Source organism: Leptonychotes weddellii, chromosome 1 (assembly GCF_054177405.1).
Source record: "Leptonychotes weddellii isolate Sample4059 chromosome 1, ASM5417740v2, whole genome shotgun sequence".
In the NCBI taxonomy this organism is placed as follows: Eukaryota; Metazoa; Chordata; class Mammalia; order Carnivora; family Phocidae; genus Leptonychotes; species Leptonychotes weddellii.
Genome location: NC_138369.1, coordinates 6,987,851 through 7,008,995, shown reverse-complemented (window position 1 = coordinate 7,008,995; position 21,145 = coordinate 6,987,851). Strand labels below are relative to the sequence as shown.

At 48.2% G+C, this 21,145-nt stretch overlaps 1 protein-coding gene across 2 annotated transcripts; it reads left to right on the top strand.

The window, feature by feature from the left end:
* The first annotated feature begins 4,067 nt into the window (after positions 1-4,067).
* Positions 4,068-21,137, top strand: ECSIT (ECSIT signaling integrator). 2 transcript variants are annotated; one of them, XM_081813219.1, is made up of 9 exons: positions 4,068-4,156; positions 4,368-4,508; positions 11,864-11,982; positions 15,688-16,105; positions 16,495-16,718; positions 19,517-19,574; positions 19,691-19,839; positions 20,036-20,141; positions 20,779-21,137. In XM_081813219.1, exons 3-9 carry the CDS (start codon positions 11,887-11,889, stop codon positions 21,033-21,035), a joined length of 1,308 nt encoding a protein of 435 aa, XP_081669345.1. In that variant the 5' UTR covers positions 4,068-4,156; positions 4,368-4,508; positions 11,864-11,886; the 3' UTR covers positions 21,036-21,137. The 2 variants fall into 2 exon arrangements, with proteins under 2 accessions (XP_081669345.1, XP_081669354.1); XM_081813228.1 differs by having other exon boundaries at positions 4,084-4,164.
* Positions 21,138-21,145: the final 8 nt, after the last annotated feature.

Below are 21,145 nucleotides of genomic sequence, written 5' to 3'. Positions count from 1 at the left end.
ACACACAAGCAAGAAGGGATTAAAATATTTTTTAATTACAAAAGGTAAATGTTCTGGGACACCTGACTGGCTCAGCTGTTAAGCGTCTGCCTTCAGCTCAGGTCATGATCCCAGAATCCTGGGATCGAGCCCTCATAGGGCTCTCTGCTCAGCAGGAAGCCTGCTTCTCCCTCTCCCACTTCCCCTGCTTGTGTTCCCTCTCTTGCTGTCTCTCTCTCGGTCAAATAAATAAATAAAATCTTTTAAAAAAACAAACAAAAGGTAAATGTTCCAAGTTCAAAATAGGTTAACATTAACAAGATAATACACTTGATTTTACCTAAAAGGCCAAGAAGCCATTAATGTTAACAAGATGATAGACACAATTATATCCTAAGCAGTTTTGAAGTTGCGCTTAAGTTTTTTTCAAGCTGCAAGTAGTCATTAAATGTTTCTATAGAACAAGGGTCTTTTGTCTGTCTCCCCCAAGGACTTGTCTGTGCTCACTGTTCTTCCTCAATGCTTAGAACAGTATCTGTTACAAAGGCAGCAGTCAAATTCCTGTTGAGTGAATCTGAGTCCTCTCATGGTGGGGTGGGAAGAAGCCACAGGTTCCTATACACAGCTCCCCACACCTTTGGCCGAGGGTCCCAGTCTGCAGCAGGATTGAAGAAGCTCTTCTAGATCTTTTCAATAACTTCCCACTCTCCGCTCAGGGTCATGAGATTTCCCCTGCCTCAGGCCTTGGACAGTGTGAAGTGGTACATCCACAGCATGTCGAGGATGTCCAGGCCAGCAGAGCCAAGGTCAACACCCCTCACATTTGAGAATGGCATCACAATGATGCCGGCTACATAGACTATAGCAAGGCCACTAATGAGTTTCAGGGGCAGCTCGCTGTACTCAGGAACCAACTGTGGGCAGGTGAGTTGGAGGATCGGAGGCTGAAGGAGGGGGAGGGGGATGCAGGAGAAGACCAGAAAGGCCCCCACATGTCCCCAAACCTAAGTACCCAAGATTAACGAAGGGCTTTGAGCAGACACACACTGGCATAGAAGTCTGCAAGGTAAAGCAGACTGCCCTGGGGCTGGGGAAAGATGGGGAAAGGTAGTGGCAGGGTAATTAGTCAGGCATGCGGAAAGCAAGCCACATGGGGCTGTCACAAGGGACTGTTGGTAGGGTTTCAAGATTGGGATGAGCATCAGGCCCATTCATGCATTAATTTAGTCATTGTTGTAACTAACATCTGTTGAGTACTTAACACGTCTAGGCCCTGTCCATAGAGCTGGGGACACCACACATAACAAACAAAATCCCCCTGTCCTCATGGAGCTTATGGTAACTGAGCCCACAGGCGATGTTCAATACATGCGGGCATGGAGCAGGGCGTGTGTGTGTGTGTGTGTGTGTGTGTGTGTCCAGGGGTCTTTACCGAAGCAGTAGAAGCCAAAGAGAGAAACCTTATGGTAACATGGGAACATCTGGTCCCAGGTGTGGAGAATGACTACCAGGTCTGGAGGGAGCAGGGGTCAGAAGGGTGCAGGGGATTGTGTGAATTGGATCCTGGGGTCCCACCCAGCTGGATCCTATCTAACATTGAGCAGGTAACCAGAGACAGCAGCCACAGTCCGTGAGGTGAGCAGGCGGCCCACTGAACCCTGGACAGCTCTGGACAGGGCAGCTGGAGGGGTCAAGGCCTTGGGTCAATCTCTGCCTGGGCTAGGGTAGAGAGAGACCACAGGCTGGCCAATGAACCCCCTTAGCTGGGCCAGCCTCAATCTGAGAACCTTCCTGAAGAGATCCCTTCATCATGTGGCCACCCTCAGCAGTGTCCACCCCACTTCCCCATGCTGCCAGCTCCCCACACCCACAGGAGTGCAGAGTAGAGGTGGGAGTGAAATGGAGAATGTCCCCCTCATCCCCCCATCTTGCCCCCAACCCCCGCCCAAGGCCCACTGACTCTGTAAGAGTAAGATCAATGTCGATTGTCTCCATGGAAAGCAGGTTGTACCTGCTGAGAGCGCTGATGGCAATGGAGAGAAGGATGAATACACACCTGGAGAGGGGACAGGGGCAAGTTAGGCTCCGCCCCTCTCTCTGCGTGGCCCTTCTGCCACGCCCCAGCACTACCTGAAGTCCCACTGCAGGCATTTGTTTGAGTCCAAAGCACTCCTAGGCCAGCCAGAGGCTGCTCAATACGCGCTGGCTGAGCACCCAGGAGCTCATTTGGTGCAAGATGGAAGTCAGAAGGCTGAACCACGGCAGGGGGGCGTCATAGGGATGGGCTGGAGTGATCATTGTGCTGTGGCCCAGCGTGCACCCCAGGTACCGCCCCTGCCCAACTGCCCAGTTCCCACGGCCAGTGGGGAGGATGCCAGCTGCACTGTCTCCAATGTGGCCGTGACCCAAGGCAAGGGCATTATCCGGGATCACAGGTGTGCTGCACACAGAGGAAGAGAAGTCCAAATCCAGGGACCCAGACACTGCATCTCTCACACACACTCGGGGGTACAGCCAGCCAAGGGAAGACCCTGGGGGTTAGGGGCACACAGTCACACACAAAGATACACATGGGGTGCTACAAACACAGTGACAGCCCCCACTATGGTGGGTGCAGTCATACAGAGAGAGAGGCATAGAGACCATTGTCATAGACACAGCCCCGCACAGTCACAGAATCGACCAATACTGAGGCACAATCACAGACAGTGTCTTATACTGTCACTGACATACCAGTGGTGGGGGACAAGCACACCTTTACAAGTTAGAGACACACAGGGGGTTACAGACACACACCAACCGTTGGACATAACCACACATGTGGAGTTGCATGACATCAGAGACTGTCCCAGACTTGGCATAGCCAGACCCATAACACCATTGCTGGGACAGAGTCACACAGGGTGTCATGAGCACAGTCATGCACATACAGAGAGACTCATACAGTCACACACAGAGACAGATATGGGGTGTCACACCTTCACATGTGTCTTGACAGTGGGACACAATCAATTATTCATCCACTAGTTGGGAACACACACCGCATCATAGTCAATGGCCTACCAGGGTTCCAATGCAATCACATATACATTATGGCATGTGAATGATCACAGAAACGTTGCCACACCTACTGCTAGCCCCTCAGAGTCGTGGGACAAATTCCACACCCTCCCACACGCACAGAATCACAGACACCCTGAAGGTTGTACAATTACAGGTGTGTGCACAGCTACCAACACGTGGACACACAAGGACCACGTACCCCGATGCCCAGACTGGCCTAGCTCACACTGATATACACGGGGACCATTCCTGACCCACACTCACACCGCCACACACACCTACACACCTTTGCTCAAGTTCTGAAATACTACAAAAATTCATGAAAACCTCCACACTCTTAACACCCCAACATCACAGTACACACATACATATACACCTGCGGCCACAGGACTCAATCACAAACACAAACACACAACCCCACAGGTCCCTCGCCCCTCAGTGAGGTTGGCCCAAGGTGTCAAACCAGACTCCATGCCTTCCCAGTGAGGGAGGTGGAGGGAGGTGTTAGGGTGAATTCCCCGTAACAATAGCACGCATATGGCTGTTCTGCAGAGATTAACTCAAACTTCAGGAAAATCTCACGAGGTTATTATAATTGGCCCAGGGTGAGAAAACCCAGGCACAGATGAGTTAGTCACTAGCCCAGAGTTATGGAGCTAGATGAGCAGAAATTGTCTCCATCACTGCTGTCAGTGCTGTATCCTCATCGCCTAAAACTGCGCCTAGCACACGGAGGCGCTCAATAAAGGTTAGTTGAACAAATGAAGGAATCACATCACTTCTACCTTTAATATTTCATTCCCACATTTCAGGTGGAAAAACTGGAGCCTCCAGGTGGAGTCACAAGCCCCGCCCCTCAAGTCCAGCCTCCCAGCCCGGATCGGTCCAGTCACTCTTTCCTCGGCCTTAATAGAGGTGGGACCTGGCTCGGTATGAGGCGGGACCAAGGTCTTTCTGCCTTCCTATTGGTGCTGCTCCACTTGGGGCGGGACCTCCCTAAACCGGCGTTCTCGATTTGCTGTCTCCCTGGTGGCCCGTGACCTGGAAGCAATCTGGGTAAAATGGCGGCGCCCAGAGATGAGACCGAGCCGGCCCGGAGTCCGCGGCTTGCCGCGTGAGTATGTAGGTCGCGCGTGGGGAGGCGAGCTCGAACTGCTGGGTCCTGGGCGGCCGGTTCTGGGCCGGCAGGGCGGGAGGGCGGCCCAGAGCGACCTAGCTGCAGGGCTAGGGCACCGTGACCTTTTGAAATGCGGGGCGGGGACGTGCTGGGAAAGGCTGCTCTCCGTGTACTCCCCTCCCCACGTCCCTAATCTCCTATTTTGCAGATGACACAGCTGAGGCTCAGAGAGGTTAAGGCCCTCTCCCGAAGTCACGCCGCAAGTTGGCCTCTAGGCCGGAATTCGAACCCGCGTCGGTCCGTTTCTCCCAAGAAACCCAGAATCCTGACAGCCAGCCTCAGAGCTGCTGTAGGTACACCCCGCCATGGGGTTCAGACTTATAGATCATAGACGTTTTGTAGAAATTTAGCTCTTCTCCCCATTCAACTGATACTTGTTAGGTACCTACCATATTCCAGGCACTATCCAAGTGCTGGAAACACGGCAATGAGGAAGACAGACAAAGCCTTCGATCTTCCGGGGGACCCAGACATTAAACAAGTCAGAAATAGAGGGAACAGGTGATTTCAGATGTTAATTGCATTCATCACGGTGATGGGGCTTTAGATTGGGAGTGGGGCTATGGTCAGGGAAAGCCTCTCATTTGAATATAGACCTGAATGACCAGAGACAGCTATGGACTGATCTGGGGGAAGAAATTTCCAAACAGAGGGAAAAGCAAGTGCAAAGGCTCTGAGACTAGAATAAACTTAGCTTGTTTAAGAAACAGTGTAGCTAAGGGCGCTTGGGTGGCTCAGTCCGTTAAGGGTCTGCCTTTGGCTCAGGTCACGACCCCGGGGTCCTGGGATGGAGCCCGCAGTAGGGCTTCATGCTCCTGGGGAGGCTGATTCTCCTTCTGCTCCTTACCCTCCCCTTGCTTGTGCTGTCTCTCTCGAATAAATAAATAAAATCCTTAAAAAAAAAAAAAAAGTTGAGTTTGGAGGGGTAGACCCTGTCTGAATATTTTAAGTGTGATAAAACACTAGCGATTTTTAGGCAGAGAACACTGAATTTAGTTTACATTCTAAAAAGCTCCCTCCGGACATGGCAGGGAGAATTGACTGGTGGGAAAGCTGGGTAGGTATTAAAGAGATCATGGATTGGGGTGGTGGCTTGCAGATGGAGAGAAATGGATGTATTTGGGATGGATTTGGAAGTACTTATCAGGACTACTCAGTGGATTGAATGGGTGAATGAGGGACATAGTGGACTCAGAAATGACTCCTAGGTTTGTGGCCTGAATGACTAGGAATGGTGGTATGATTGGCTAGGATTCGGAGGAACAAGTTTAAGCAGGGATATCATTCTGGAGCAAATTAAGTTTGAGATGGCTAGGTATATGCCAAAGTGGCAGTTAGGTATGGAGGCTGGAGCTCAGGACTGTTAGTAACTATTTGGAATTCAGGGCTCCTGGGTGGCTCAGTCGATTAAGCGTCTGCCTTCAGCTCAGGTCATGGTCCCAGGGGCCTGGGATCAAGCTCCGCATTGGGCTCCCTGCTCAGCGGGGAGTCTGCTTCTCCCTCTCCCTCTGCCTCTCCCCTCACCGGCTTGTGCTCTCTCTCACTCACTCTCACTCTCTCTTTCAAATAAATAAATAAAATCTTTTAAAAAAATAACTATTTGGAATCCATCAGCACATAGATCATCATTTCTGAGACTTTAACGCACATATGAGAAACCTGGACTCTTCTTAAAATGTGGATTCTGATTCAGGAGGTCTGGGTTAGGGCTGAGATTCTACTTTTCTAACGAGCTCCTAAATGATAATGTTGATATGGCTGGTGCCTGGAACACACTTTGAGTAGTGAAGATTCAGATAAGGTCTTAATTTGGGCTGCATATTAGAGTCATTGGAGTGTCTTAGAGTTGTGTTTTTTTTTTTTTTTAAGATTATTTATTTGAGAGACAGCATAAGTGGGGGGCGGAGGGGAGAGGGAGAAGCAGACTCCCTGCTGAGCAGGGAGCCCTACATGGGGCTCAGTCCCTGAGCCAAAGGCAGGTGCTTAACTCACTGAGCCACCCAGGCACCGCTGGAGTGCTTTAAAATGCTGATGCCTGGGCCCTAGATTTAGATACTTTGATTTATTATATCCAGGGTATGGCCTGGATATGGGGATTTTTTTTTTTTTTTTAAAGATTTTATTTATTTGACAGAGAGAGACATAGCGAGAGAGGGAACACAAGCAGGGGGAGTAGGAGAGGGAGAAGCAGGCTTCCCCGCAGAGCAGGGAGCCCGATGTGGGGCTCGATCCCAGGGTCCTGGGATCACGACCTGAGCCGAAGGCAGACGCTTAACGACTGAGCCACCCAGGCGCCCCTGGATATGGGGATTTTTAAAAGCTCCCTAGATGATTCTAATATGAACGAGGTTTGAGAACCATTAGTGCTGCCTACAGTAGTACAGAGAGGAGAGGAACAAGTTGAAAGACACCTCAGGGTAGCAGACAGACACATCCAGAATGTGGGATACTTTGCAGCTTTATTACTCAAAGTATGATCCCCAGACCAGCAGCATCAGTATCATTTGGAAGCTTGTTGGATGTACAAGGTCTTTAGCTCTACCCCAGACTTGCTGGATCAAAATCTGCATTCTTTTAAAAAGATTTTATTTATTTATTTGACAGAGAGCAGGAGAGAGAGCGAGAGAAAGCACAAGCAGGGGGGGAACAGCAGAGGGAGAGGGAGAAGCAGACTCCCCGCTGATCAGGGAGCCTGATGCAGGACTTGATCCCAGGACCCCAGGATCATGACCTGAGCCAAAAGCAGACACTTAACCAACTGCGCCACCCAGGTGCCCCCAAAATCTGCATTTTAACAAGATCCTGGGTGATTTAGCTGCACATTCAAGTTTGCAGACGTTGCAAACTTTAAAGAAGGAAGTGGATCTTGCTGATTGGCTGAGAAATAGCCTGGGTTCTAGGAAGAAAATCTAGAATGCCAAGAAAGTGGGAGGAGGGCCTCACCCATGGTGCATGCTTCTGAGAAATTGAGCAAAATGAGGCCTGAGAAATAATCATTGGCTTTGGTAACAAAAGGGGCCTTTACAAATGGTGTCAATGGAGTGGTTGGGACAACAGCCAAGCTGGAGAGAGTGAGGAAGCATAGTGCGTCTATACCTCTTGGGAGAAGCTTTGCTGTAAAGGGAGCAGAGATGTGGAGCAGACGCTGGAGGGAGTCTTTGGGACAAGATGGGAGATGCTAGAGAAAGTTTAAATGGTAGTAATAATCCAGATACTTCCCAGCTCATTTATTACCCTGATACCAAATCACACACACTCAAAACTACAGACCATTATCTCTTATAAATGTGGATGTAAAAATCCTCAACAAAATAACTAGCAAACCAAATTTTAGCAACATATAAAAAGGATTATACACCATGACCGAGTGGAATTTGTCCCAGAAATGCAAAATTACTTTAAAATCTGAAAACCAGTTAATGTTACATACCGTATTAATAGAATAAAAGACAAAAACGACATGATTGTTTCAGTAGATGCAACAAAAAGTACTTAACAAAATCCAGTACTGTTTCTTTTCTTTTTTTTTTTAAAAGATTTTATTTATTTTTTTGACAGAGAGAGACACAGCGAGAGAGGGAACATAAGCAGGGGCAGTGGGAGAGGGAGAAGCAGGCTTCCCGCAGAGCAGGGAGCCCGATGCGGGGCTTGATCCCAGGACCCTGGGATCATGACCTGAGCTGAAGGCAGACGCTTAACGACTGAGCCACCCAGGCGCCCCCCAGTACTGTTTCTGATGAAAACATTCAACATCTGGATATAGAAAGGAATTTTTTTTTTTAAGATTTTTATTTATTTATTCTAGAGAGAGAGCGTGAGGGAGAGGGACAAGCAGACCCCATGCTGAGGGTGGAGCCTGATGTGGGGCTCAGTCCCACAACCCTGAGATCACAACTTGAGCCGAAATCAAGAGTCGGACACTCAACCAACTAAGACACCCAGGCACCCCTAGAAGGGAATTTCTTTAACCTTATAAAGCCCATTTATGAAAAACCCACAGCTCACATCATACTTAATGATGCTTTTCCCCTAAGATCAAGAACAAAAAAGGATATCAACTCTTGCCACTTTGTACTGATGGTTCCAGCAAGGGCACTTGGGAAAGAAAAATAAATAAAAGACATCCAGTTTGGGGAGAAACAGGTAAAACTATATTTGCAGGTGATGTGATCTTGTATATAGAAAATGCTAAAGAATAATAAAAAGCGGGCGCCTGGGTGGCTCAGATGGTTAAGCGTCTGCCTTCGGCTCAGGTCATGATCTCAGGGTCCTGGGATCGAGTCCCGCATCGGGCTTCCTGCTCCTTGGGATCCTGCTCCTCCCTCTGCCTCTCTCTCTCTCTCATGAATAAATAAATAAAATCTTTAAAAAAATAAAATAAAAAATAAATAAAACTTTAAAAAATAATAATAATAAAAAGCTATTGGAACTAATAAGTGAGTTCAGCAAGGTTGCAGGATATAAGATCAAATATATGAATATAAATTGTATTCCTATATCCTGGCCCTGAATAATGCAGAAATGAAATTAAGAAAATAATCCCACATATAATAGCTCCATAAAGAATGAAACATAAACAGGGGCACCTGGCTGGCCCAGTTGGTAGAGCATGTGACTCTTGATTTTGGGGTTGTGAATTCAAGCCCCGTGTTGGGTGTAGAGATTACTTAAAAATAAATCTTAAAAAAAAAAAGAATGAAATATGAATAAATTTGACAAAATGAGTAAAAGACTCATACACTGAAAACTATAAAACGTTGTTGAGAGAAATTAAAGATGACCTAAATAAATGGAGAGGTATCCCATGTTCATGGATCAGAAGACTTAATATTATTAAGATACCAATATTCCCTAAATTGATCTATAGACTCAACACAATCTCTATCAGAATCCCTCTGACTTTTTGCAGAAATTGACAGCTGATTCTAAAATTTATATGTAATTGCAAGGGACCCAGAATAGCCAAAACAATTTTGTAAAAAAAGAACAAAGTTGGTGGACTTACAGTTCCTGATTTTAAAATTTAAAAAACTATAATAATCACAACAATGTGGTGCTGGGATGCCTGGGTGGCTCAGTCGGTTAAGTGTTTGCCTTCAGCTCAGGTCATGATTCCAGGGCCCTGGGATCGAGTCCCGCGTCGGGCTCCTTGCTCAGAGGGGAGTCTGCTTCTCCCTCTGCCTGCCACTCCCCCCTGCTTGTTCTTTCTCTCTGACAGATAAATAAATAAAATATTTAAAAAGAAAGCAAAACAAAAACAGTGTGATACTGGCATAAGACCCAACATATAGATCAATGGAATTGGGAGCCCAGAATTAAACTCTTATATTTATGGTCAGTTGATTTTCAGGAAGAATGCCAAGACAAAAGAGTACACTTACCATGATGAGCACTGAGTAATATATAGAACTGTTGAATCACTTTATTGTACAGCTGAAACTAATATAACTATGTTAACTATACTGAAATTAAAATTTTAAAACTTAATTAAAAAAAAAGAATGCCAAGACAAATGGGGAAAGAATGGTCTCTTCAACAGATAGTACCAAGACAACTGGATATCCATTTGAAATGAATCCCTTTCTCACACCATACACAAAAATTAATTCAAGGTGGATCATAGGACTGAATGTAAGAGCTAAAGCTATTAAACTCTTAGAAGAAAATAGGAATAAATCTCTCTCTTTTTTTTTAAGATTTATATTATTTGAGAGAGAGAGGGAGAGGAGTCCCAAACAGACTCCACGCTGAACGTAGAGCCCAATGCAGGGGCTCAGTCTCACAACCCTGAGATCATGACCTGAGCTGAAACCAAGAGTCAGATGCCTAACAAACTGCGCCACCCAGGCCGCCCCAACATAGGAATAAATCTTTATGACCTTGGCCTCGGCCGTGGTTTTTTAGATACAACATCAACCTTACAGCTATAAAAAACATAAATTGGATGTCATCAAAATAAGACTTGTGCTGCAAACAGTAACATCAAGAAAGTGAAAAGATGACCCAAAGAATGGGAGAAAGGATTTGTAAATCACAAGGGTTAGTATCCTGAATATATAAAGAACCCTTACAACTCAGTGATAAAAAGATAAGTAGCCCAATTTTTTAAATGTTCAAAGGATCTAAATACACATTTCTCCAAAAAAGATACACAATGGCCATTAAGGACATGAGAAGATACTCGGCATCAATTTTTAGGGAGGTGCAAATCCAACCATGAGATATCACTTCACATACACTAGTGTGTCTAATCAAAAAGCCCACAAGAATTGGCAAGTAATGTGGAGAAATTGGAACCCTTATATATTGCTGGTGAGAACGTAAAATGGTGTGGCCACTTTAGAGAATAGGTTGGCAGGGGGCGCTGGGCTGTGTCAGTTGGTAGAGCATGTGACTCTTGATCTGGGGGTCGTGAGTTCAAACTCCACGTTGAGCATGGAGCCTACTTACAATAAAAAAACCAGTTTGGCAGTTCCTCAAAATGTTAGACATAGAATTACCATATGTCTCAGCAATTTGACTTCTATGTATATACCTAAGAGGCATGTAAGCACCTGTTCACACAAAACTTCCACATAAGTGTTCATTGCAGCGTTAGTCATAATAGTCAGAAAGTGGTAACGCCAAATGTCCATCAATTGATGAATGGATAAACAAAGCATGGTTATATCCGTATAATGGAATTTTTTGGCAATTAAAATGAATGAAGTCTGATACTGCTACAATATGGATAAACCTGAAACACCTGCTAAGCGAAAGAAGCTAGTTGCACAAGAGTACGTGTGGTATGGCTCCTTTTATACGAACTACCCAGAGTAGGCAAATTATAGAGACAGTGGGTTAGTGATTGCCTGAGGGAAAATGAGAGGGACTGCTGATGGGTATAGGTTTTCTTCTTGGGGTGACGAGAATGTTCTAAAATAAGATTGTAGTGATGGTTGCACGACTCTGTGAATATACTAAAAAACCACTGAATTTTACACTTGAAAAGAGTGAACTATATGATATGTGAATAAAATTGATTAAAAAAAAAAAAAGATCCAGAAGTGCCTGGGTGGCTCAGTTGGCTAAGCATCTGACTCGGTTTCGGTTCAGGTTATGATCTCAGGGTCGTGAGATTGAGCCCTGTGTCGGGCTCCTCACTGGGCATGGAACCTGCTTAAGATTCTCTCTCTCCCTCTGCCCCTCCCCCTCTCATGTGCACTCTCTCATATTTTTTATTTGAGAGAGAGAGAGAACAGGGGGAGGGGCAGAGGGAGAAGCAGAATCCCCACTGAGCAGGGAGCCCAACGGGAGACTTGATCCCAGGCCCCTGAGACCACGACCTGAGCTGAAGGCAGATGCTTAACCAACTGAGCCACCGAGGCGCCCCATAAATAAATCTTAAGAAAAAAAAAAAAGATCCAGTAGGGAGGGAGACCATGGCAGGAGCAAATTCCTCCAGTTAGTGGAGGGTTTAGCCCAACAACGTAGGGATCCTTGGTTGCAACACCCATTTTAAGTCCATTCTGTGGATGAGGAGACCAGGGGGGCTGGTCACTTAGCCATGCCATCGGGAACATGGTCTCTGCCCATGAGGGGTCTCATCTCTGTTAGCAGGTGGGGTGCCAGGCTGATGCTGTCTTTTTTTTCTTTCTCGGCCAGGTGGTCGTCTGACGAGCAGCGGCATGAGCTGGGCCCAAGCCATCCTGCTGGCCCGGGGCCTCTCTCGGGGCTGGGGAGGCATCTGCAGGGCCGCCCTCATGGGAGCCCCCTTCTCTCAGGTAACCATCAGCCGAACAGTTGTCCGCTCACACCAGCTGGCCTATCTGCTCTGAGGGTCAGCTGAATGGGCCTTACTCATTTTAAGAAGTGCTGCGGTCCATGTGGGTAGGGGGGTTGAATTTGGAAATGAGGATAGAGGAGCTAAGTAGATTTGGGTGGTGACTTGTGGGTAACTCCTGCATCCATTTGTAAAGATGTGGGCAGAACATTGAACTTCTGTCCCTTCCCAGAGTGACCAGATGGCCTAAGCCAATCAACGGACACAGACAGCAGTAACAGTGATGATAATAATAATCAGGCATACCTTGTTTTATTGTGCTTCACAGATAATGCGGGTTTTTTTTGGTTTTTACAAGTTGAGGGTTTGTGGCAACCCTCTGTCGAGCAAGTCTGGTAGTGCCATTTCCCAACAACATTTGCTCATTTCCTGTCTCTGTGTCACATTTTGGTAATTCTTGCAATATTTCAAACTTACTCATTATTATCATGCATGTTATGGTGATCCGTGAGCAGCGATTATGACCCTCTGAAAGCTCAGATGCTGGTTAGCATTTTTAACAAGAAAGTATTTTTTAATTAAGGTACGTACATTTCTTTAGACATAATGTTATTTTTCACTTTATAGACTACAGTATAATGTAAACCTAACCTTCCTATGCATTGGGAAGCCAAAAATTCATTTGGCGCACTTTATTGTGACATCTGCTTTCCTGTGGGGGTCTGGAACTGAACCCTCAATATCTCGGGGGTATGCCTGTGCTTCCCTTTTTGAGCACATCCTCTGTGCCAGGCCCTGTGCTATGCTTTTTGTTTACATTATCTCCTTTGTGGTGTCTCCCCTTCTTTTGGGCATTCTAGAGCTTCCTTTCTGATTTTTGACCTATGCACATACCACCTGCAGAATTAGCTGCCTACGATTTCACTTTAAATGGACACTTTTTTTTTTTTTTTAAGATCACCTTACATAAATAGGACATTGGGATGGCTGTTGGGGCAGGAGAGCAGAGGGACTAAGGGCAGGGACTCTGATCTCAGCTCTGTCACTTTGCAGCTATGGGACACCAGACATCCCATTTCACCTCTCTGGGCCTCAGTTTCCTCCTCTGTAAAATGGGTACACTAAGAGCACACTCTCTCTCAATGGGCAGTTGGAAAGATTAAATGAGCTTCACACTCAGAAAGTGGTCAACAATACCTGGAAGAATATTCAGTAACTTAACTATTAGCTCTTATTTGCCAAATAGATAGATACATCTCTCTCTCTCTCATATATATATATATATATATATTTTTTTTTTTTAAGTAGGCTCCATGCCCAATATGGGGCTTGAACTCATGACCCTGAGATCAAGAGTCGCATGCTCTACCAACTGAGCCAGCCAGGAGCCCCTCACCATGTATTTTTATTTATTTATTTTTTTTTTTTTTTTTTAAAGATTTTATTTATTTATTTGACAGAGAGAGAGAGACAGTGAGAGAGGGAACACAAGCAGGGGGAGTGGGAAAGGGAGAAGCAGGCTTCCCGCAGAGCAGGGAGCCCGATGTGGGGCTCGATCCCAGGACCCTGAGATCATGACCTGAGCCGAAGGCAGATGCTTAACGACTGAGCCACCCAGGCGCCCCCGCCATGTATTTTTAAAGATGCCTTGTATATAGCCATTCTAATTTAAACATTCAGTTTCACTTAAAATAAGAAATTTGGTAGTATACTATCCATACAGGGGTGAGCAAACATTTTCATAAAGAGTCAGATACTAAGTATTTTTGGCTTTGCAACCCACACAATCTCAGTTACAACTACTCACCTCTCCCAATGTAATGCAAATACAGCCCCAGACTAGACATCATGAATGTGCCTGGCTATATTTGAATATGACTTTATTGACAAAAGTAGACAGCTGGCCATAGTTGCCCCTCAGGTTTGCCCCCAGCAGCCTCCACTCCCCACTCTGGGGAACAAGGTCTGCTTGACCCAAGGGAAACACCATCATAACAGATGGGGAAACTGAGGCCTGAGCAGTAAAGTGGGATGTGGGCATCACCTAGCAGAGGACAGTCAAGCCAAGATTCCTTCTGATTCCAAAATCTGCATTTTCTTTTTTAAACTCAGTGGTTGAGATGTATCTTTTGAACAGATAATACTGTTAGTTCCAGTGGGCAATTCAAATAGTTCTGGGGCTACACCAGACGAGGGTCTGTCCCTCTTTTGCTTGGCCACCACTTAGCTCCCCTCTCTAGAGGCAAGAGGTGTTACCCACTTAATGCATTTCTTCCCAGACATACTTTACAGGAGCAAAAAACGTATATGCGTACAGTCAATTCTCATTATCCACAGTAGTTACATTTTATAAAGTGGCCGCCTACACCGAATTAGTTAGTGAATACTAAACCATCGCTTCCAGGGAAATATGGGGTAGGTTCCTGTGAGCCTCTGCTCACATTTTCATCAACCAGTCAATACATACCTTGTTGTATGTGTGTTTCTGTTTAAAGACATCTTATTGGCTGTATATTGTTGATCCGTGAACACTAAACTCCCGGCCACCAGCACTATAACTCACGCCTGAATGAAGCTCCGCTACCACATGCTATTTTCTCTGTAAGGAGCAGCAGAGCCTTCTTGCAGGGAGGAACACTAGACAGCCCTTCAGCACTATGCTTGGGGTCCATTTTCCACAGCAAAATCACCAACAAGAAGATGTGAAAACCGTGGGGCACCTGAGTGGCTCAGTCGTTAAGCGTCTGCCTTTGGCTCAGGTCATGGTTCCAGGGTCCTGGGATCGAGCCCCGCATCAGGCTCCCTGCTCAGCGGGAAGCCTGCTTCTCCCTCTCCCACTCCTCCTGCTTGTGTTCCCTCTCTCACTGTGTCTCTCTCTGTCAAATAAATAAAATCTTTAAAAAAAAAAAAAAGAAGATGTGAAAACCGTGCACTAAAAAAACATCTCTAAGAGGACACTTGTTGACAGCGTGCGAGCCGAAACAAGAAGGCCGAGTGTCGCCTTGTTCGAACTCAGCTGGGAATGAACAGACTTGGACGACTCCAATTGTTCACCGCACTGCATGTGTCTGTGAATGATCAGGAAAGTGTTAAGAGTATTGACTTTGGGATTACAAATCAGTTTTAGCAAGTAGGCAAATATGCAACTAGGGAATCCACAAATAATGAAGATCTATTATATAGGAGTTGGTGAGGTTATTTTACACCTCTGGGAACTTACTCTACACCGTTGCACACGTTGCTTTTTTTTGCTTCATAATATACCTGGGAGCTCGTTCTGGGTCACACAAGACCCTCCTCAGTGCCTCTCAGAGATGCAGGTGCTCCCAGTTCACGTTCACGGCCAGGTGCTTAACCATTTCCTTGCGGATGCACATCGTGGCCATTTCCACCACTACAGTGGACATGCAGATGGCATTTGGCCCAGGTTTTGTTTATAGCTGTTGGATTTACAAACCCGATACAGGATCCCTCCATCAGAGGGTGTGTTTGCCATGGTGAATGTGGCCAAGCAGCCTCCATGGGGGTTTCACTGTTGTTTTCTCACACTTTGTAACGGTGCCTGATCTTGGGCTTGTCACCACAGCACCTCCTCAGGGGCCCTTTGGGATGCCCACTGGCACCTTTCCCAGGAAAGAGCCAGCCCGGCAGTCCCCCCAGGGGCCCTGGGAGGTGCCAGATTCCAGTAATGGTTCTCTGTACCCAGGTGCCTCTCCGGGTCCCACGGGGCCTCCACTGCAGCGCAGCCGCCCATAACTCTGACTCGTGGCTGGTCCCGCCCGGGCCTGAGCCCCGGAAGGGACCCACGAAGGCCCTGACCCTCCATGAGGAGCTGTTCCAGCAGGCACCGGAAGGGGCGCGGGACAAGGCGAACTTCGTGCGCGCGGTGCAGAACTTCGGGCAGCACAATGTGCACAAGCGGGGCCACGTGGACTTCATCTACCTGGCCCTGCGCAAGATGCGGGAGTACGGTGTCGAGAGGGACCTGGCTGTCTACAACCTGCTGCTTGACATCTTTCCCAAGGAGGTCTTCCGGCCTCGAAGCATCTTCCAGAGCATGTTCATCCACTACCCACGGCAGCAGGAGTGTGGGATCGCCGTCCTGGAACAGATGGAGAGCCACGGTGAGGCCAACAGGCTCAGGGGTGGGGAGTGGGTTTCTTCCTTCTCCCTGGTCTTGGGCCCCTCCACTGCTCCACAGCTCTGACTTGTCTTTTCTCTGCCTGTCTGTCTGTTTGGCTGGCTTGCTCCCCTACCCACCTCAATCTCTCCTCTGTCTCCCTTCTCTTTCCTCTCTCCCTCGGACTGTTCCTTTCAGTTCTAATTCTGTTCTCCCTCTCTGTCATCAATCCCCTGACTTCAATTCTTCCTGTCTCTGGTTCTTTCCATCTGGGCCTCCTCCTGATTCCCTCTTGATCCCAGCTCCCCTGCCCCTCTCTGTCTCCCATGTCTCTGTCTCCCCTTCCCCCTGCGGCCCCCTGCCTGAGGCTCTGCCTCCTTCTGCCCGACATAGGCGTGATGCCCAACAAGGAGACTGAGTTCCTACTGATTCAGATATTTGGACGGAAAAGTTACCCCATGCTCAAGTACGTGCGCATGAAGCTGTGGTTCTCCCGCTTCAGGAATATCAACCCCTTCCCTGTGCCCCGGGACCTGCCCCAGGACCCTGTGGACCTGGCCAAGTTGGGCCTGCGGCACATGGAGCCCAACCTCAGCGCCACGGTCACCATTTACCAGGTATCCACCCCTGTCCACATCCTCAGCTGCAACCCCAGCCTGGGCCCCCTCACTCACCTTGAGTGATTGTGCTGAGACAGGCTGAGCCCTCACTAGATTCCCGTGGCCCTCACTCCTCACTGCAGCTTGACCTCTGACCTCTGACCTCTCCTCCTGCCCCTCTCCCCACACTCTGTATTCTGGGATTTGTCTTCCTTTCTGGAACTTGAGCCTTCCTTTTTTTTTTTTTTTTAAGATTTTATTTATTTATTTGAGGGGGTGGGGGAGGGGTGGAGGGAGAGGGAGAATCTCAAGCAGACTCCACGCTGAGCTTAGAGCCCAATGCAGGGCTTGATCCCAGGACCCCGAGATCATGACCTGAGCCGAAATCAAGAGTTGGACGCTCAGCCGGCTAAGCCACCCAAGTGCCCCAGTTCCCAAGCATTCTATGCCAGTTTACTTCTCAGGCCTTTGTGCTTACTGCTCCCTCTGCCAGGACCACTCCTCCCTGTGTTCTTCCGATCTCATCTATGCTGTCCCTTCCTCAGGATCCCCTTCCTGACCACCCTGGCTCAGGCACGGGGTGCCTGGCTTGGTTGCTTATTTACCATGACTCAGTTTCCCCTGTGTCTCCCAAGGTTCAGCACAGGGTCTGGCACAAAGCTGAGCTCAGCAGTTGTTTGTTGAATGACTGAATGAAACAGTCCACACACGCACACACACACACGCCCCGGTGTCCTAGGGGCCCACTCATGCCAGACCACATGGAGGATCCTGTGGTCCTGGAGGCTGACCCCAGGTAACAGTTTCTCTCAGAGCTGCTGGTTCTGAGATGGAGAAGCACTGGGGGCTGTGGGAGCCCAGAAGGGGCAAGAGGAAGGGAGGGCTTCCTGGAGGAGGTGAGGGTGAGCTGCACTCAGGTGGGACAAGACAGGTAAGGAGAGTATTCTAGACAGAGGGAGCAGCATGGGCTGGGGTTCAGAGGGCAGCTGGGAGATGCAGAAAGGGCTTCTGGCCAGTGCAGGGGGTCAGGCTGGGGGAGAAGGGGCACGGAGGCACCAAGCTAAAGAGTGTGGTTTGAACTGGTTGGTGGGGAGGGAGCCACCGGGAAGTTTTAAGAAGAGGAAGGATGGGGTGGGAGTCATGTTTCTGGAGGGAGTTTCTGTTTCAAAAGCATCCTCTGTTGGCCACGTGGATGGTACTGAATGCGGGCGGGCAGAGGACCGAGGGGTTAGGACAGTAGGTAATGGGGTGTTCGGGTGAGAAAGGACAGAGACTTGGCCTGGAGCACATCGCAGAGGAACGGTAGTCTTTTAACTCATTTCTTCATTTTGGAAAGTAAAGCATTAGAAGCCGCATAGTCCTCAAGTACACACAATGAAGAGTTCTCCTCTCCTAGCCTGGCCCTTCAGTCCCCAGGCTCCTTCCCCAGAGGTGACCACATCTGTGTCTCCTTCCAAAGAGATCCTATGCATTTGCAAGCAGATATATCCTTTGTATGTATTCTCGTTTCCCCTCATTATGAAAAGTACGTACAGAAAGGTTGAAAACATGGTAAAATGATCACCAACACTACTTAGATTTAGAATAGAACAATTCAAGACTCCATCAAGAGGGCATTGTCTACGTAGATTCTAACACTTCAGTCAGATTGGTTAAAAAAAAGGGGGGGGCAAGTGAAAAGTTGAAGTATTTTCAGTGGTACAGTAAGCTCCCTTCAGTGTGAGAAGTAGGGGAAATAAAAGTGCATGTACCTATTTGCCTATTTTCACAAAAATAAATAATGCAAAGATGAATCTGAAATGGATAGAAACGATTATCTCTGGGCAGGCGGAGGAGATGGGGTAGAGAGAACAGGAGTGGAAGAGAGACAGCTATTTAATATGGATTGACTTTTAAACTATGAAGATGTTTACATGTATTTTTTAATTCAAAGGGGGGGGGTAACTCCCCTAAAATTGAAAGCAAACAGAAACAAATGGATATGGCTAAATATCAAATTGATAGTATAATCAGTGAGAGAAAAAGTTCTCCCGAGTCAGTTGTCCAACTGCCCATCCTTAGTGGCATCTATTCTAAGAACAAACATACCTGTAGGGAAATCCTAAGCTTAATCCCATAGCAGTATGGTTAGCAGTAATATCAAAACTATTTCTATAGTTTGATGGATGAGTAAGTGTATTACTATTGATAGGAACCAAGATTTTTAGTGTGAGAAAAAGAGAGAGAAAAATATACAAACAGATGTAAAAGAAATCCATAGTGTGAAATTTAAAATGAAAAATCAGTATTGGGGTGCCTGGGTGGCTCAGTCAGTTAAGTGTACGACTCTTGATCTCAGCTCAGGTCTTGATCTCAGGGTCGTGAGTTTGCTGATTTGCTTCTTGTGTCTCCTTCTTGGAGTATACTGTGCATGTGAAATTATTTTTCTTTTTAAAACTTCACAAGCACAGAGCATTTACTATGTGCCAGGCACTGTTCTCGGCATTTTAGAACCATCTGAATTAAGTGGTGTTATCTCCATTTTGCATCTGGAGAAACTGAGGCACACAGGTACATCGACTTGACCAGTCACACAGCCTGTGTGGCAGATCCCAGATTTTAACACAGGCAGGCTCTAAGGTTCCCTCTGTGTACACATTTTAAATGACGGCAGCTAGTGCCAAATTGGATAGAAGTAAGGAAGGGATGGGCTTGAGTGATGGGTAGGAGACCAAGAGGAGCCCTGAATTCGCTGGGATCCCCTTCCCCCATTTTTCTCCCCAGCTCTTCTATAGGGGCTGGGGGCCACAAGCTTCCACCCTTCCTCCTCCTTGCAGATGCCTTCTTCCAAAGACTCCACAGGTACAGCAGATCCCACCGAGCCCCACATTGTAGGTAAGGCTCTGGCATGGGGGTGCTGGATTCCCACCAGGCCTGCTGGGTGGGCTCCCTGGGCCTTTGGCCAGAGTCCGTCAGCCAGGGCCCCCTGGGCATGTGTGTCTCCACACCAGGAATCCAGACTCCTGAACAGCAGGCTGCCTTGGCCCACCACAACCCAGCCCGGCCTATCTTCGTTGAGGGCCCCTTTTCCCTGTGGCTCCGAGACAAATGTGTCTATTATCACATCCTCAGAGCTGACTTGCTGCCCCCTGAGGAGAGGGTAAGGACCCAAAGCATGAGTGTGGGGGGGGTATGGGTGTGTTTGGGGGGTTGTTGGCACCAGCCTGAGGGCTCATGTTAGGTCTCAGAGGGGCAGGCAGAAGGGGAAGGGATAGCTCCTGGTTTCGGGAGGTAGGCTGTAGCTGGCTGCAAGATTCTGGGCCTCTGACCCTGCCGTACCCGCCTCCCTGGGGTAGGAAGTGGAAGAAATTCCAGAGGAATGGAATCTCCACTACCCGATGCAGCTGGACCTGGATTACGGGAGGAGCGGCTGGGATGACTACGAGTTTGACATCCATAAAGGTAAAACTGGGATGGGCAGGTTTCCAAACACCGGACATAATGAGGCCTCTGGGGTGGAAGGGTGGCACCCAGGCTGAGACCCAGCCCAGTTACCCCACATGCAGACCCAGTAGATGTCCAAGTACACACACACACACTCTCTCTCTCCCAGGGGATGTCCAAGTACACACACACACACACACACACACACACACACACACGTACTCCCAGGGGACACACACACACACACACACACACACACACACACACGTACTCCCAGGGGCTCCAGGCCTGTCAGCCCTTGGTCATGGAGCATCTCTGTGCTGGCTACTGAGTGTGACCAGGACAGGCCAAGCTCCTCCCCTTGAGCAGCTCTGGGCAGTGGGGGAACAGGCAAGTTATATTCTTGGGGTCTCAAGGGAGGAGCACACCATCTAGCATGGGTGGGATGTGGGGAGACTTCCTGGTGGAATGTTGAAGACCCAGGAGGCATCACTCAGGTGAAGCATGGGATTAGCAATCTAGGTAGATGGGCTATCTTGTGCAAAGGCTTGGATGCACAAGAAACATCCCACCTGTGGCCTGGAAGGGGTGCAGGCATGGGAGGTGCTCCTCCAGTCCCCACTGCACAAACTCTGAGCACCTGTTTCCCCAACAGTGGAGGAAGGCCCTGTCTTCGCCATATGCATGGCGGGTGCCCACGACCAAGCTACACTGGCCAAGTGGATCCAGGGCTTGCAGGAGACCAACCCAGCCCTGGCCCAGATCCCCGTGGTCTTCCGCCTGGCGGGGTCCACCGGGGAGCTCCTGGCGTCCTCCTCCGGGCTGGAGGAGCCGCCCCCACCCCCGCCCCCACCAGAGGGCCAGGAAGAAGAGGAGGACAGTCAGCAGCGACAGCAGCAGGGCCAGAGCTGAGCTTGAGCGATCACCCGCACAAGCTGTGGACTGGTGTGATAGCGTGAGATGCCTTTTGAGTGTACAGCAAATAAAAGTTTTGCGTCTTGGGGCTGCCCTCTCTCTTCTCT